The sequence below is a fragment of the Amblyraja radiata genome, chromosome 26 (assembly GCF_010909765.2).
Source record: "Amblyraja radiata isolate CabotCenter1 chromosome 26, sAmbRad1.1.pri, whole genome shotgun sequence".
NCBI lineage: Eukaryota > Metazoa > Chordata > Chondrichthyes > Rajiformes > Rajidae > Amblyraja > Amblyraja radiata.
The window spans coordinates 31,639,118-31,657,362 of record NC_045981.1 but is presented as its reverse complement, the minus strand read 5'-3'; the positions used below and the strand labels follow the sequence as shown (position 1 = coordinate 31,657,362).

The following is an 18,245-nucleotide window of genomic DNA, read 5'->3' as shown; positions in this document are numbered from 1 at the left end:
GTTCGCATGTTCCAGGCACCCAATGCTCTTTGTGCCTCTTTCATGCCACTCTGGTATCTGCCTCCACCAGCACCCCCCGGCAGTGTGTTCCAGGCTCGCACTACCCTCTGCCTTGCTCCTCTCCTTTAAACTTTGCCGCTCTCATCTTATTCCCTCTTGCCATGAACATTTCCACCCTGGGAAAATGGCCCAGACTGTCTACCCCGTATCTATGCCTCTCAGAATTTTATTTTCTTCTATCAGGACTCTCTTCATCCTGTGACACTCCAGGAAAAACAATCCGAGTTTGTACAATGAACAAATCATTCTCTGCTGAATGCATAAATGTCGGTTGTCAACATCGATCTGAATTCAGTTCATGCAGATTTCCTGCTAGCATTAAAATCTGACTGATCTCCTTCCAACTTGGATAACATGATCACACTACACATAGACATATAGCATCTCACTGTGATTTTGTTTGTAAAGAGAAAATAACACAATCAAAGACACTTTTACCAGTCCTGGACCTCCTCCATTGACATAGGGGTGTCTTAGTGGTGCAGCGGTAGAATTGCTGCCTCAGTGTGCCAGAGACTTGGATTCATTCCCAATTGTGGGTGATATCTGCACAGAGTTTGCATGTTCTCCCTGTGGGTTTTATCCGGGTGCTCCAGGTTCCTCCCACATACCAAAAACGTGCAGGTTTGTTGGTTAATTGGTGCCTGTAAATTGCCTCTAGTGTGTACGATGTACACATGGAATAACATAGAACTAGTGTACGGGCGATCGATGGTCGGCGCGGACTCGGTGGTGAATGGAATGGAAAGTTGATCGGCCAACAAGTAACATGCTGTGAACCAGGACACAAGGTGCTGAAGGAACTGGAGGGTCAGGGAGCATCTCCACAGTCTGAAGAAGGGTCCTGACCCGAAATGTCACCAATCATTTGTTCCCCAGAGTGTAAATTATCCCTAACGTTGTAGGATGCGGAAGTGGGGTAACATAGTACTGGCATGCTGATGATCAATATTTGTTGTGGGCCGAAGGGCCTGTTTCTCTGCTGTATCACTAAACTAAACTAATTGCAGCTGCAACTACATTCAAGAGCATCAAGATATTCAGACGTGTGAAAACGCACACGTCCAGATTACGGGACAGTTTCTTCCCATCATATGAACAAATAGGGATGAGTCCTGATCTACCATCTACCTCATTGGAGACCCTCGGACAATCTTTAATCAGACTTTACTGGACTTCATCTTGCACTAAACATTATTCACGTTATTCCCTTTTTGTACATTGTGGATGGTTCGATTGTAATCATATATTATCTTTCTGTTGACTGGCAAAAATCTTTACATTGTTCCTCGTTGCACATGACGATAAACTAAACACAACTCAAACTCAAACATCACGAAGCAGGAAAATGTGGCCTACTTCCTGAGACTCGTCCCAGAGTTTATATCAGCATTCAAGCCACAGTATGTACCATCTAAAACAGGTCCTGCAGCAGCTTGACAAAACTTCCTCAACTACCCGAGTTCATGGCCTCTGCAGTTTAGAAAAATAAACTCAGCCGTTGTGTGGAAATTCTTCTAAATTTCCCTCCACGCTGGGTCAGAAACCAGGAACTCCCTGCCAACACCACAGCGGGAGAACATCCACCAGAAAGGCTCCTGCAGATCAAGAAGGAAATTCAACTCAAAGCCTTCTCAAAGCTAAAAAGGAATGTCCAATGACCAATTCCAATGATGCCTCTAACTCTTCAGTTACTTAAATGTAGTGATACAGCACGGAAACAGGCCACCCGGCACATCGACCCATGACCACCCCATACACTAGCGCTATCCTACACACTAGGGATCATTTACAATTTTACCAAAGCCGATTAACCTACAAACCTGCACGTCTTTGGAGTGCGGGAGGAATCCGGAGCACCTTGACAAAACCCATGCGGTCACGGGGAGAACGTACAAACTCTGTACAGATAGCACCCGTACTCAGGATTGTACCCGGTCTCTGCCGCTGAAAGGCAGCAACTCTACCGCTGCACCACTGTGCTGCTCCCTCGTGAATCAAGAAAAAATGTGGGGAATTATAATCCAATCTGATTTATTCCAAATTAGGTTTGCAGAATCTTTTTTTTATATCATATTGCCAAATAAAACAAAATAAAAATCTCCTGTTAATTTCAGATGCGAACACTTGGTCATTTAGTTGATCTTGAGGCTGCAACATCCATAAAGACAAGGGTCCTTGAATCAATCTGGAGGTGTTTTCAATAGCAAATATAAGCAGACGAAATAAACCGATAATTTGTAATGCCGAATGCTGTATACTGTTCCCCGAGCTCCTCTTTGTGAAGCCACTTAGGATTCTGCTACGCTTTTGCAAAGATCGGCCAACAGGCAAAGACACAATAACACAATGCTTCAGGTCAACACAGTGGAAAGACCAGGAGATAAGTGAAAGTGTCTCTGTTTGGCAGTGTGCGCTCCACTTTCAATGGGTGAATTTGTTTAATATAGACTCAAAGAGCGACAGTGCAATAGGAAAGGAAGGGGAGGAATTCCGCTATGTATACAAAATATTTTATTTTTAAATGGATCCGTGTGTTTCCAGCCAGCGAGGATGGATGCAGTGTTGGGATCTAGTTCTGGGAAATGAAAGAAAAAACTGGAGGAACAGCACCTCATATTCTGCTTGGGCAGCTCCCAACCCAATAGTATGAACATTGAATTCGCCAATATTAGGCAACGTCTCACAACCCTCCCCCCCCATCACCCCCACTCCCTCTACCCACCCCCCCTTTTTCACCTCTCCCCTTCCATGTACCTCATCTCCACTCCCACCTATGCAGATACAGCACAGAAACAGGCCCTTTGGCCCACCGAGTCAATGCCATATGTTTCTATGTTTCAAACTTCGATCGCCTGTTCACACTAGTTGTGTTGTCCCACTTTTGCATCCGCTCCCTACACATTAGAGGGAATTTTACAAAGACGTATTAACTTACAAACCCGCACGTTTTGGAGAGGTAGATGGAAACCTGAGCACCATGAGGAAGCCCAGGTGGTTTACTCGCACATCCCAAAGACGTGGGGTTTTGTAGCCTAATTGGACTCGGTAAATTGCCCGGATGTGTAGAGAATGGAGGAGAATGTGAGATAACATAGAACTAGTGTGAACGGTTGATCGATGGTCAATGTGGACTTGGTGGGCCGTACAGCCTGTGTCCTTGATGTATTTCTGAATTAAGTTAAACTATACTAAATGGAAAGAATATACGAGCTATGTCAGAGTGAAGATGCACACAGTGTAGGAGAAAATATACGTGTATATATAAATATATTAAAAAATATACAAATAAATATTACGTAAATAGGTTGGTGAACCAATAGACATAATGTATAGAAAGGAACTGCAGATGTTGGTATTTAATGAAAATAGACACAAAGTGCTAGAGTAACTCAGGGTGTCAGGCAAACTCAGACTCAGTCTAAAGAAGGGTCACCCAACCTTTTTCTCCAGAGATGCTGCACTTTATGTTTAATCAATTGACATGACATTGGAATGTTATATTATGAGTTATAAAGATGGTGAAAACAGTCAAAAGCTGAGGAAAAAACCTCCAGAAACTGAGAAAAAAAGATACAAAGCACTGGAGTAACTCAGTGAAGCAAACCGCATCTCTGCTAAACTGGGATAGGTGACGTTTACGCTCGGGACCCCTTTTTTCATTCTGAAGAAGTGTCTCGACCTGAAACATCACCTAACCACGTTCTCCTGACATGTTACTGATCCGCTGGCACACTCCAGCACTTTGTGTCTTTTTTTTTGGTAAACCTGCATCTGCGAGTAATAATTGTCTCACGCAACTGACTTGAAAATAAGTGACAGTGAATGAATGAGGGAATTTTAACTGTGGAACAAATATGTGGGAAAGGGCACCAGCAAAATGAGGCAATAAATAAACTTGGATCAAATAAACATGGTGCAATTCTTTAAACAAAAGTACACAGTTATGATAATTGAATGAAAATATGAAAGTCCATGTTAAGGAATATATTTTCCAACGAGAACATGACAAAGGAGAGGATTACTGTGAACATTAGTTTGTCATTAAGCTGGAAAGAATGCAGAGAAGATTTATGAGGATATTGCCAGGACTCGAAGGCCTGAGGTATCGGGAGAGGTTGGGCAGGCTAGGATTTTATTCCGAGGAGCACAAGAGTTTGAGAGATGATCTTATAGAGTATAAAATCATAAGGGGAATCGATAGGGTGAATGCACAGTCTTTTACCCATGGTAGGGGAATCAAGAACTAGAGGGTGCAAGTTTAAGGTGAGAGGGGAAAGGTTCAATAGGAACCTAAGGGGCGACTGTTTCACACAGAGGGTGGTAAGTATATGGAATGGGTTGCCAGATGAGGTAGCTGAGACAGGTTCAATAACAACATTTAAAATACATTTGGACAGCTACATGTATAGGAAAGGTTTAGAGGCATATGGGCTAAACACTGGCAAATGGGACTAGCTTCGATAGGACATCTTAGCCTGCATGGACGATTTGGGCCAAAGGGCCTGTTATACTGCCGTACGACTCTATATTTTTAATTTCTTGTAATAGTTAAAAATATTGGAATTTAAATTTTAGATTTAGATCATACTTTTCTTGTGAAATTCATTGTTTTTATATTAATTGGATTGCAGTTTTCCTGTAGAATGGTTAGAGCTGGAACACAAAGCAGGGAAAGGTTCATGGGTCGATGGCCTTTCAAACAAAACATCTGTAGTGTGAAATGTTAAGGAAAGGAATATAAAGTTCACCATGAAAACTAAGTGCTGGAGGAACTCAGCAGGTCAGGCAGCATCTGTGGAGGAAATGACCAGACAATGTTTTGGGTCTTCAGACGGTAAAATCAGAATCAAATTAAATTTATGACAATAATTTACTGATATCTCTGATTCATTAACAATCCTCAGAGCTCATCAATTATTGAACCAAATCAAACTTAATAAGTTGCTTCAGCTTTACGTTCAAAATGAGAGCAAGGATAAATGTTGGAATATTAGTGATATAACCAATGACTAAACAAGTATGTAACATGCCTAATTCCATGATAATCGATTGTAATCATGTATTGTCTTTCCACTGACTGGTTAGCACACAACAAAAAGCTTTTCACTGTATCTCGGTACATGTGACAATAAACTGATTTCCTGTTCATGTTCTAGGAGCAGAATTTGGCCATTTGGCCCATCCATTCTACTCTGCCATTCAATTGTGGCTGATCTATCTTTCCCCCTCAATCCCATTCGCTTGCCTCCTGCTCATAACCTGTGACACCCTTACTAATCAGGAATCTGTCAATCTCCACCTTAAAAATATTCATTGACGGCCTCCACAGCTGTCTGTGGCAAAGAATTCCACAGATTCACCACCCTCTGACTAAAGAAATTCCTCCTCATCTTCTTTCTAAAGGTATGTCCTTTTATTCCGAGGCTATGGCTTCTTCTCATAGACTCTCCCCCTAGCGGAAACATCCTCGCCACTTCCCCTCTGTCCAGGCCATTCATTAAGTTTCAATGAGGTCTCCCCACATCCTTCTAAACTCCAGTCAAACGCTCATCATATGTTAACTAAAGTAAACTAATATTCCAGATAATGTATGAAGCTCAACATTCCACCCTCAATAGACAGACTTCATTTTGTACCAACATTATTATTTTTAGAGGAACAATACATCACATAAGAGCATTATGCAGCACAGTACCTTTATTGAACATTACCATGTAATACTTGTCTAGTTTCTTAGAACACTTTGTCTATCTCCGTCACATGGTACATCTTTCCCTGATCTCATGTCAGTTTAATTTCTCATCCAAGCACCATTATCTCTCAGGAAAGGGTTCATTTTTTTAAATGCTTCTTTCTGGTTTTTTTCCATCATGACCGTGGGATATTCTGGTTCACACACTCCTGCATTGCTGCCTTTGATACCAGCCTGTGATCAGCTGGTAGGAAGTGCACAAGGTTAAATCTTCCCCACTGAGATCAAGCAGGCTGCTGCTGTGCTGTGATCTGGCCCAGAGAAATTCAAACACGAAGAACAGATGATGGTTCAATTGCAATTAAGGCTGTGACTCAGATTTAAGAGTCCGTGCTCTCGAATGTTAGCAGTCCACTGCTGCTACCTCTGTGAGACTACCGTTGTGACATTTCGAACTGCTTATCTCTCTTACTTGCTGTTTGTTAAGTCACTTTGTACCACAAACATCGTCTGGTCAAGAGTTTGGCAAGTTATTTGCTTCTCAACCGTGACAAATTTTGCTCTAATGAGAAGCAGATATGTCTGAGTTATCTTCCACTCTTAGATTTAGAGTCATAGATTCATACAGCAGAGAAACAGGCCCTTTGGCCCAATCTGTCCATGCCGACCAAGATGACCCCTCAACTCTAGTCTCATCTGCCTGCATTTGGCCTATATTCCTCTCAGGATTTCCTATCCAGGTATCTGTCTTTTGAATGTTATTATTGTACCTGCCTTAACTACCTCCTCCTATGTGAAAAAGTTGCTCCAAAGGTTCCTGGTAAATCTTACCCCTCTCACCTTAAGCCCATGCCGCTCTAGTTCATGATTTCCCTATCCTAGGAAAAAAGACTGTGCGTTCACCATATCTATTCCTGGTTTATCTCGAATGGAAACACTCAACCTTATGTTTTCAAAACTATTTTGTTGGAGATTACAGCTCTGGACCTTTTCCCTCCATGTACCATTCTGACAATCTGTTGTCCCACATTTTAGGTCCTTACATTTTTAGCAATTTGTCAACCACCATCTTTACATTAGTGAATCATGTACCGCACTACCCCTATGCACAATCATTGACTCTCCTCAATGTAGAAGGCATCACAGCGAACATCAGCTCACTCAGTGCAGTTTTTCAGTATCTGCACGGGTTTAGATAGTTGCTACCTTTAGCAGAATAGTCTAAAGTGCAATGAAAATTCACACTTAACTTCCGTTTTGGTTTGTTTACTTGAAAAGCTTGTAGGCAAAATACTTGTCGGATTTTAAAAATATTAAGCTGCATCCCTTATAGGTCGTGAAATGAAACTGTATGCATGAAATTACTTCAAATGAAATAAACAGTAATTTGATTCAGATACATTTAAGAAGAACTATAGATGGAAGTTGATGTTTGATAAAGGTGAAAGGGGTTAATTGACTGGGTGAATGAGTTGTGTTGCTGGGGCAGTCTGTCGGGCATCTTTTTGTAAATTCAGGATTAATAAGATATAGCCAGTTAAACACATAGAGCATAGAACAGTACAGCACTGGAACAAGCCCTTTGGTCCACAATGTCTGTGCTGAACATGATGCCAAGATATACTAATCTCCTCTGCCTCCACATGTTCCATATCACTACAATTTACAAAGGGACACACATTAATAGTAATTTGAAGGTGAAATCAAAACCAAGGATCTATGGAAAATCTTGCTCAGTTTCTAGAGAATTTTACTGAATGTGACTTTCTTAGTGGTAATTTCAACAGAGTTAAAGATTTGAAAAGCTTATAAGACTACAAACATGTAATCCTAGTCATAAAGTCACAGTCATAGTTAGACAGTGTGAAAAGAGGCCCATCGGCCCAACTTGCCCATGCCGACCAACACTACACTCTCTACACTAGTTTCACCCGCCTGCATTAAGCCCATATCCATCTAAATCTATCCTATCCATATACCTGTCTATATGTTCTTAAATGTTGCGATTGTACCTACCTCAATTACCTCCTCTAGCAACTCATTCCATACACCCACCACCCTTTGTGTAATAAAGTTATCCATCTGGTTCCTATTCATTCTGTCCTCCCTCACCTTAAAACTCTGTCCTCTGTTCTCGATTCCCCCACTTTGGGGAAGAGGCTGTGCTATTCCTCTCGTGATTTTGTACACTTCTATAAGATCACCCCTCATTCTTCTGCACTCCAAAGAATATAGCCCCTGCCTACCCAACCTCTCGATGTAGCTCAGGCCATTAAGTCTTGGCAACATCCTTGTAAATCTTCTCTGCACCCTTTCCAGCTTGACACCATCTTTCCTATAACATGGTGCCCAACACTGAACACAATACTCTAAATTTGGCCTCACCAACATCTTATATAACTGCAGCATAACCTCCTAACTTGTAAACTCTGGTGGTGGTCTGCTGATCATTTCATGTGTCTGTCATCAGAGAAATGTTATAAATGTATCTTCAAATATCAACACAGCATGTTTAAAGTTATCCAAAACTTCTAACTCTCTATACATACAACTGCTGGCAATGTATGAATCTGTAATATAAAACATTCCTTTTGTCTAATAATTCAAATGTTAATTTCTGTTATATGGGAAATATAACAGATGTTATATAACATGTAAAAATACAAGAACACTTTTTGCTAATAATTCATTCGTGTTCAGAATCATAGAGTCATGCAGCATGGAAACTGGTCCTTAGGACCGACTCGTCCATGCCGACCAAGATATTCCATCTAAATTGGTCCCATTTGCCCCCTTTTGGTCCATATCCTTCCAAAACTTTCCTATCCAAATGACTTATATAAGTTGGTATAGTATCCGCTTCCACTGCCTCCTCTGGCAGCTCGTTCCATATAATAACTATCCTCTGAGTGAAAAGATGATCACTGAAGTTCCTATTCAATCTTTCCTCTTTCCCCTTAAACCTATGACCTCCGGTTCATGATTCCCCTTTGGGTAAGAGACTGTGCATTCATGCTATCTATTCCCCTCATGATTTTACACCTCTATAAGATCAACCCACATCCTCATGTGCTCCAAGGAATAAAGTTCTGGCCTGCTCAACCTCTCCCTATAGTTCAGGCCCTCAAGTCCCGGCAACATCCTCATAACTCTTCATTCCACTCTTCCCTGTTTAATGGGATCAAATACAGTATGTTCACAGAAATTCTCTCCTATATCATGCTCTTGTTGGAAAGCAGAGTCCTCATCTTGGATTTCTACATATTCATTCAGTAATCATAACTATTTTTTGGTTTAAAGAAAGCTTCTCCCTGTAGCTCAGGTCCTCGTATCCTTGGTGATTGACTACAGAGTTTAGTTTAGTTTAGTTCAGTTTAGTTTTGTTTATTATTGTCATGTGTTCTGAGGTACAGTGAAAAGTGTTCTTGTTGTAAACTATCCAGTATGTGAACAAGACTACATGATTAAAGTCAAGCCGTCCACAGTATACAGACACAGGATAAAGGGAATAACGTTTAGTACAAGAAAAAGTCTAATAAAGTCTGATTAAAGATAATTTGATGATCTCTAATGAGGTATAAGGGAGGTCAGGACCACTCTCTAGCTGGTGATAGGATGGGTCAGTTGTTTGATAACAGCTGGGATGAAACTGTCCCTGAATCTGGAGGTGTGTGTTTTCAAAGTGAGTGATCCATGATAGGCCTCCACACCACATGCTCAATAGAGTGAAAGTCAGAGTCCCATGGTGTTCACCATGCTAGTAATAATAACAGTGTGTTGTGAAGGGGATGAACTCTCAGCAGCTAAACATGCAAGCCATAGTTCAACTCATGTTGCTTTGTAGAGATACAGCATGGAAACAGGTACTTCGACCCACCGAGTTCATGTCGACCATTGATCACCTGTTCACACTTGTTCTATGTAATCCCACTTTCCCGTCGTTACCCTACGCACTCGGGGCAATAATACAGCGGACAATTAACCTACAAACCTGCACGTCTTTTTAGGATGTGGGAGGAAACCAGAGCACCCGGAGGAAACACACGCGGTTAAAGGGAGAACGTGCAAACGTAGCACAGACAGCACCCGATGCCAGGATTGAACCCGGGTCTCTGGCACTGTGGGGCAGCTCTACTGTGCTGTCTACATGATGTCATTATGTTTTAGATATTTTCCCCCCCACTGTAAAACAACAACCTGTGTCAAACAACCTCATTTTAGAAGATAATTATTTTGTGGAATGTCTAATAAATGTCCTTTCCATAAAAAAAAAGGTAGCAGAATATTGTTGTTAACCATTCTCATAATGATATTGGACACCAACAAAGATATGCCATTTCCAAACAGAATTGCAGAATGCTATTTTGCTTCTGTTGTTTCACACTTTATTGCTTCCACTTGAGGCCAAACACATTATCCCAGCTCTGTCTGTTACTCAGCAGTCCCTGCATTAGACAGATTTCCCTTTCTACTCAGTAGAGAAAGGTCAATTGTTTGAGGAACCGCTTTCTTGCAGCTTTCCCCAACAATGCGTCAAGCGCCGGGGCACAATTGAATCAGTCAGAACCAGTTCAGTTTTCATGATGCCACACATCATAATTACTCTTCCAAATGGGTGGCGTGTACACTGGTGTGTGCAGCAGGCAATCAGTGAGGCATTGATTAACAGGAGCACTTGGAATAACCTTGCTCTCAGCACTAGCTTTCTGGGAAATGTCTAGCCCTCTGGTAGTGATTAGGAATTACCGGGATGAATTTTTTTAACCCAATGCCACCTTAAATTGCTTGTAGCATGAATTACCTTCATTTTCGGCCACATTTCCTATCAAATTTATTGCGAATGTCGAGAAAAAGATTGGACCATGAGCCCTACATGGGGTGGCACAGTGGCGCAGCTCCAGAGACGTGAGTTCTATCCTGACTACGGGTGCTGTCATTACGAAATTTGTACATTCTCCCCGTGACCGTGTGGGATTTCTCCGGGTGCTCCAGTTTCCTCCCACGCTCCAAAAATGTGCCGGTTTGTAGGTTAATAGGTTTTGGTAAAAATTGTAAATTGTCCCTAGTGTGTAGGATAGTGCTAGTGTATGGGGATCGCTGGTCGGTGGGGACTCGATGGGCCACAGGGCCTGTTTCTCTAAACTGAACTACTGCATTTGGTGATGAAGCGTCTATTTACCGACACTTTGGTGCACTTGCTGGCGAATACTACAATCAAATCAGAAGTTGCCTCAGTCACACAAGGGAAGATATATTAATTTTGTTTTGAATAGACTGATAAATCAGTGTACTTAGTTTTTAATGCTGCCCTTTTTTGATAAAGTCAGGGCAGACATTTTGTTTTGCTTGAGGTTGTAATATTTAGCTTGTAAGAGTTGTGACATTTAGCTATTGAAAACATTCAACTGGCAGATTATGTGTGTAACAAAACAGGCCCATTGTCAGAAAATATATAAAATGATAACATCATTCATTTTGTATGAATTCTTTTCTTACACTATTTCCCAAAACTGTTTTACAAGAACAAATGTGGGAAATAACTGATGGTTTAGGTGGAATTCGGAACTGGTTTGGCATCATTCTCTTATTTATATTAATTCAATTTCTCCTTTGCTTTAGTTCTGGAAACTTTCTCACAAAGATCTCAAATGAAGATGTTACCATAGACGGTTTAAACTAAAAGAAAGAACTCAAACAAAATAGCAGGAAAAAAACATTAAAGTACACAGAAATCAAACAGCATTTTTTATAAACACCAGAAAGTCTCTAAATATTATGTTATTTTATTAAACACTATTCAAAGTATTTAAGTGTAAACAAGGTAGAAATCATCTTTAAGGGCCTGTCCCACTTACCTGAAAATGTTCAAAATGTTGAAAATCCAGAAAAAGGTACGACTCTTCTGGGCAACGCCATGATCACATTGAATGGCGGTGTTGGCTTGAAGGGCCGAATGGCCTACTCCTGCACCTATTGTCTATTGTCTACTCATGATCAAACAGGCGTCACCCCCGCGACGTGTCGCCTGTATGGTCGTGAGTAGTCACCCAAAGAGTCGTGCCTTTTTCTGGTCACCGCTGGATTTTTAACATTTTGAAAATCGCCGAAAAACCGCGTAATTGGGACAGGTCCTTTAAAGATACAAAGTGCTGGAGTAAATCAGCGGGTCCGGTTTTTTTTGATGAACCAACATCTGCAGTTCCTTGTGGATAGAAATTATCATTAAATTGGTGCTAAACCAGTCATTGGAATAAATGTGACTTAACGCAAGCACAGAATCACTCACACATACACACACCCACACGTGCACACAAATACACACATATACACACCCACACACGCACACAAATACACACATATACACACCTACACACGCACACAAACACACACACACCCACACACGCACACACAAATACACACATATACACACCCACACGCGCACACAAACACACACATATACACACCCACACATGCACACACACACATATACACACCCACACACGCACACACAAATACACACATATACACACCCACACACACACACAAACACACACATATACACACCCACACACGCACACACACAAATACACACATATACACACCCACACGCGCACACAAACACATATACACACCCACACATGCACACAAACACACACATATACACACCCACACATGCACACAAACACATACACACACATTCTCACACTTTCACGTACACACAAACAAAATGTGCACACACACACACACACATACCTCAAGCACACTGACAAACACATGCACACTCACATACACACGCTCGGACACACACACGTGCACACCCATACCTACACACACGTGCACACCCATACCTACACACACGTGCACACCCATACCTACACACACGTGCACACCCATACCTACACACACGTGCACACCCATACCTACACTCAAACACACACACAAACACACAGTCTTTATTTAATCAAGAAACCCAACAAAAAATACAGTATGTTAGTAATGAACACTGTGTGGTGGTTTATAAAATTCTTATTTAATATTAACGTTCATTAACTACCCTTATGCAATGCGCTTAGAATATTTTAACCAGTATTGTTTAGAAGCAAAGAAAAGCAGGAATGTAAGAATGTGCTTTACAAAGGCAGCTGGGGTGGAGAAGCAGAGAGAGCATGGGCACTGATAAACTGCCTTGAAATCTGCTTTCGAGTTCTGCTGTGTGCTGCCGTAGGAATTTAAGCACATTATAAACTACTGTTTGATAACTAACAGCACACAGTAAATTTTCTTAGGTATAAACAATCACTTGTTCTAATCTTTCCAATTAGCTTCCAGTTTAACAGTGCTTAACCTCTGGTATGGAAACACCACAGATTTTGTGATCAGCTTTCTCACCCCATCAAAGCTGTTCCAGCATTTAACTCTGCTGATTAAGAATGATTCATTACTCTGTAGGAATAAACCTCTTGAACATGGTCTTGGGAACAAAACTGGTTTCTAAGGTTCTGATTGTATCCTTGGTCAAACATTAATCAGTTTCTCTTGTCAAGCTTATTTCAAACCCTGGGTCTTGTTACATCTTCTCTGTCCCAAACTCTATGGAAACTGTTGCTATGATAATAACTACAATATTCCAAACAACTAGGGGTGAAAGCACAAGGTTATGGCCGCATTGGAAGAATGTACTTATTGCAATGTTTAATACATGTGAATGCTTAAATATTAATTCTTTAAAAGCAAAATACAAATGTTGAAAATATTCAACTAGTCAGACAGCATCTAAGGCAAGGGAAATATAGTTCGGGTTTAAGTTTAGCTTTATTATTGTCACGTGTACTGAGGTGCAATGTAAAGCTTTGTTTTGCATGCTATCGAAACAGATTAGATATAGCATGCATAGATACAATCAAGTCAAATTCAAGTACAATAGATAGACCAAAGGGGAACATAGATCTCAGCATTGCAGCACATCAGTTCCATAGACAAAGTCCATTGTCCACAATGGATAGGAAAGGTTTCGAGGGATATGGGCTGAATGCGGGCAGATGGGACTAGATGGTAGATGGAGCGTCTTGGTCGACCTGCAAATGTTGGGCCGAAGAGCCTGTTTCCATGCTGTATAACCCTATGACTCTGACTCTAATGGGGGGTGAGGTGAACCAGGCAGTGTTCTAGCTTATAGAAGGACCATTCAGAAGCCTGATAACCAAGGGGAAGAAGCTGTTCCTGATTCTGGTGGTGTGCGTTCTTAAAGATTTGGGTTGAAAATGTTTCAGCTGAATGTTTTAAATATTCCTCTGTCCGTTTCTTCACTGTTACAGCTGTTCAAGCCCACATCTTGAAAGCAGAGAAGGCTGGTGAATGGTGGAAGTTTACAGTGAATATCATCTCCGTGTACAAACAAGGGGTGAAGCGGATAAGGCGCGGAGACCAATTTCTCTGGGTCCGCTCGAAGGATGTCGCCTGCAAGTGCCCCAAAATTAAAACGGGGAAGAAGTACCTACTCCTAGGGAACGATGAAGATTCTCCTGATCAGAACGGGGTTGTTGCAAACAAGACCAGTTTGGTGATACAGTGGAGGGACACGTGGGCACGGAGGCTGCGGAAGTTCCAACAGCGGGAGAAGAAAGGGAAGTGCAAGAAGGCGTAAAAAGAGACTTTCAAAACAGGAATGACGTTAGGATAAAATTAGGAACTTGTGAAGGAACTTATCTAGCAGTTGGGATTTTGGAATTGCCAATTTTGCACCTAATGCTGATTTTTTTCAAATTCACAAAAATAAACAAGAATACAAAAAACAAAACAAAATCGATGGACTACTCTTTGCATAACAGCTGCAAATGTTCCAAATTGAAGGACATTTGTTTCATAACCAAAATCCTTCCACAGTTGGTCTTCTCTGCAGAATGCAGTATGGTTTTTGTTAAAGGGGGCACACCAATACAAACTGATGATAGCTGGGACTCATGCCAAGAATGGTTTGATCCCAACATAAGCTGTTAACATTTAGCTGTGCAGTTAACCTAAAATGTTGCTGTTTCTATTTTCTTTCTTCACCCTGTTTACATTTGACACAACATTCAGCGTTGCATAGTGAGTTGGTCTGCCAAGAACTCTTTTGGCAATCATTGTGGACATTATATTCCTCATTAAATACTTTCAGAAACTGAGATAAAATAACTTTCAAAATACCGTTACTATACTTTGTTTCTTCACTTCATCCCAACTTTTACCTCACTCTTGTTTAATTTGTTGTTGTTTTTTTTCTCAATTCTAGGCTAGCAATTCTTCTGTTCCCAAGATTAAATCACCCTGTCCCTCTGACAAATTCTCCAAGTTTGTTATGCATCATCTATTTTATGGATGAATTTTCACAAACTGAATCCAGTCAAAAAAGGATTGGCAGTAAAGCATCCTGAAATCCAACTAATGCTAAAAATCTATAAATCTAAATAGAAACCCTTTCAGTAAAAGATCACTGAAATAAAGCTCTATTTTCTTTTGAAATTAATTATTTTACAGGTTCACAGAATTGCTGCACAAAAACAAAATAGTAAATTCACCGACACTTGTATCTCTCATCAAAATCTTAACGTATATCTTAACAAATTCATTATAGCTTTTCTATTTGTATAGTTAGTACTTCATTAAAAGCCTCGGTTAGATTTGAACGTACTCTTGACTGGAAATATAACATATTTTGATCAAAACAAATATGGAGGATGGACCTCATTCATCTTCCTACACCTGACAAGCCTGGTGGTTCAAATCCATCACCTGAACAGTAAACTTCACACCTAGATCTCTTTGTAACCGTATGCATGGTTACTGCCGATAATTTACTGCCTGATCCACTGACCCAATCTCACTTCCAATGGAGTAAGGCGACATTTCAACCTTACGATCACTATCTCTATCAAGGAACTGACCCAGGTCACACAGATGACCCTTGCCTTTGCTGTGACCCTGTTTACAAGTATGTGCAGCTCGTTTGTTAATCAATCATAACAGCAGACTAAAAAATAAAAAAAAAGTGTAGAAAAAAAACTAACCTTAAACCCGTACATATTACCACTTTAAGACTGTATAAAGTTGATTTTTTTTTTAGCCTAAGGAAAAGAGGTACTAAAGAAATGAATGGGTTTTGTGACAGGGTAAACATCTTCAAGGTACCTCAGTTACAGTTAGTGTATGATGACTATAAAACTGACATAATTGGACGTGTGTTTATATTGATGTAATGTAGTTCGGGAAAAAGACTTTTCTATCAGCTCACCCATACTCCAGCTAACTTAGTCCCCTCTGCCACACAGACCTGTCGGGCTATACCTTTACCTGTTAATAAGTTGAACTGTAAATGTTGTTTAGTTATGGTCATTGCATAGTTTGCAATGCTCTCCTACAATGCATACTAATATATTATCATTATTATATATGAATATATTTAATTACACATAAAAATTGTGGATTTTTTTGGTTGTTAGATGGCTGTAATTCAACCTGATGTGAACATGTACTATAACTGCTGAGCGCCCACTTGATAGAATTAAATCCAGAATTCAGTTGAATAAAGTCTTGTAAACAATACCGCAAATTGGTACCTGTGACTTATTCTTCTTGTGAATGTTTCATATACAAGAGACACATATAGCATTGAAAAAGGAGATGTGCGGGGCAGGTTTCTTTATACAGAGGCTGGTGGATGCCTGGAACGCGTTGCCACAGGTGGTGGTTGAGGCAAATGCAATAATAGCATTTAAGAATTTTTTGGACAGGCACATGGATCTGTAGGGAGTGGAGGGATATGGATTATGTGCAGGCAGATAAAAATTGCCATTTGTCATATTCGGCATGGACATTGTGGGCCGAAGGGTGTGTTCCTGGACTGTTCCATGCTCTATATGTTCTATTTTTTCAAAATGGTAAGGTGTTTGATGTTGGAGCATGGAGGAAGTGAACTTCATTCCAGTTCTGCTGCTCAGAGACAACTTACTCTGTGAAAAATCCAGCAGGTATTTTACTAAAATTGCATTGAATTGCTTCTTTAAAGGAGAGATCAAATGTTTTAAGGGTACTATGGAGGTGAAGAAATCCATTAAGTATTAAATTTGCCTAAAATAATCAATAAAAATTAACCTGTGCAGGAAAGAGTTGGTCTTGGCATCATGTTTGGCACAGACATTGTGGGCTGAAGGGCCTGTTCTTGTGCTGTTCTATGTTCTAAGTGAATTAATGGAATGGATCAGATCAGGCTGTACAAACCAGGTCTTTAGAAATAATTAAGTTCTCTCTCTTCACAGTTTAGTTAACCGATACCCCGGCTACAGCACAAAAATAATCATAATATAGATTGTGCTAACCAGATCTTTTGCCTTACATGAAATTTATACGAAGCACTGCATAGCAGAAATTTTTGAGGATGACATTGTAATATAAATGTTAATTAGATCGTAAGATGTTAGACATAAGGGAAAAAAAGAACAAAATATGAATGTCATGGAGGACATTCGCTAGAAATTGCAGAGTTGTGCATGTAGCCCAGTCCATCACGCGGACTAGACTTCCCACCATTGACTCCATCTACACTCCGTGCTGGCTCGGAAAAGCAGCCAACATTATCAAAGACTTGTCCCACCTCGGTCATTCCTTCCAGCTCCCATCCAGTAGATGGTACAGAAGCTTGAAAGCACGCACCACAGACACAGGAACAGCTACCCCTCTGTTATCAAGCTTCTGAACACTCCTTCCGTAAGATAGGGTGCACTCGGATTCATCTCTAACACATTGTCTCTGGAACTGATGGGCTACATTGCTGAAAACCGACTCTGTATCTTCCCCTTTGCTCTACCTATTATGCTTGAGTATAACAATCAAGTGAAACTCAAGTACAATAGACAAAGGGGAGTATATGTATGGTATATCTAATTTACTTGGATAGCACACATTCAGAAGCTTTTCACTGCACCTCGCTACATGAGGCAATAATGAACCTTAACCCAAACCTATAGTGACTGGGAATATGCTAAAATCTGGTAATCCAATATATATCTGAAGAAGGGTTTCGGCCCGAAACGTTGCCTATTTCCTTCGCTCCATAGATGCTGCTGCACCCGCTGAGTTTCTCCAGCTTTTTTGTGTACCTTCGATTTTCCAGCATCTGCAGTTCCTTCTTAAACAATCCAATATAATTATTGGATTTAGAGATCTCAGCAACAAGGATTTGTTGCATTTTGTGATCTGAGTTGAATAGTTTTCTGCAGTGGAAATGGTGCAGAATAAAGTTTCCAGAATCGCCCATAAACTGATCAGATCTGAAGATCACTACGAGAGAGGTGAGGATGATCAATTACTTAAAATGGAAGGGAACTAAATTTTGAAGAAAGGTAAGAAAAACTAGCATATCCTGAAGTAGTCTGAACCAACAAAAATGTCAGTTCAATTCTGAATTAGCATTTAGGGCTTCAACGAACCTAACAGCTTCCATGACTTTACCAAA

The 18,245-nt window shown here is 40.6% G+C and overlaps 1 protein-coding gene across 2 annotated transcripts in view; it reads left to right on the top strand.

Moving 5' to 3' along the window:
• The window catches only part of ntn1 (netrin 1), a 204,682-nt gene extending 188,346 nt beyond the window's left edge, over positions 1-16,336 (top strand). For both annotated transcript variants that reach the window (XM_033044616.1, XM_033044617.1), the window contains exon 7: positions 14,071-16,336. In XM_033044616.1, coding sequence (XP_032900507.1) covers positions 14,071-14,399 — 329 coding nt within the window. In that variant the 3' untranslated portion in view covers positions 14,400-16,336. The remainder of the gene's footprint in view (positions 1-14,070) is intronic.
• The last annotated feature ends 1,909 nt before the right edge of the window (positions 16,337-18,245 follow it).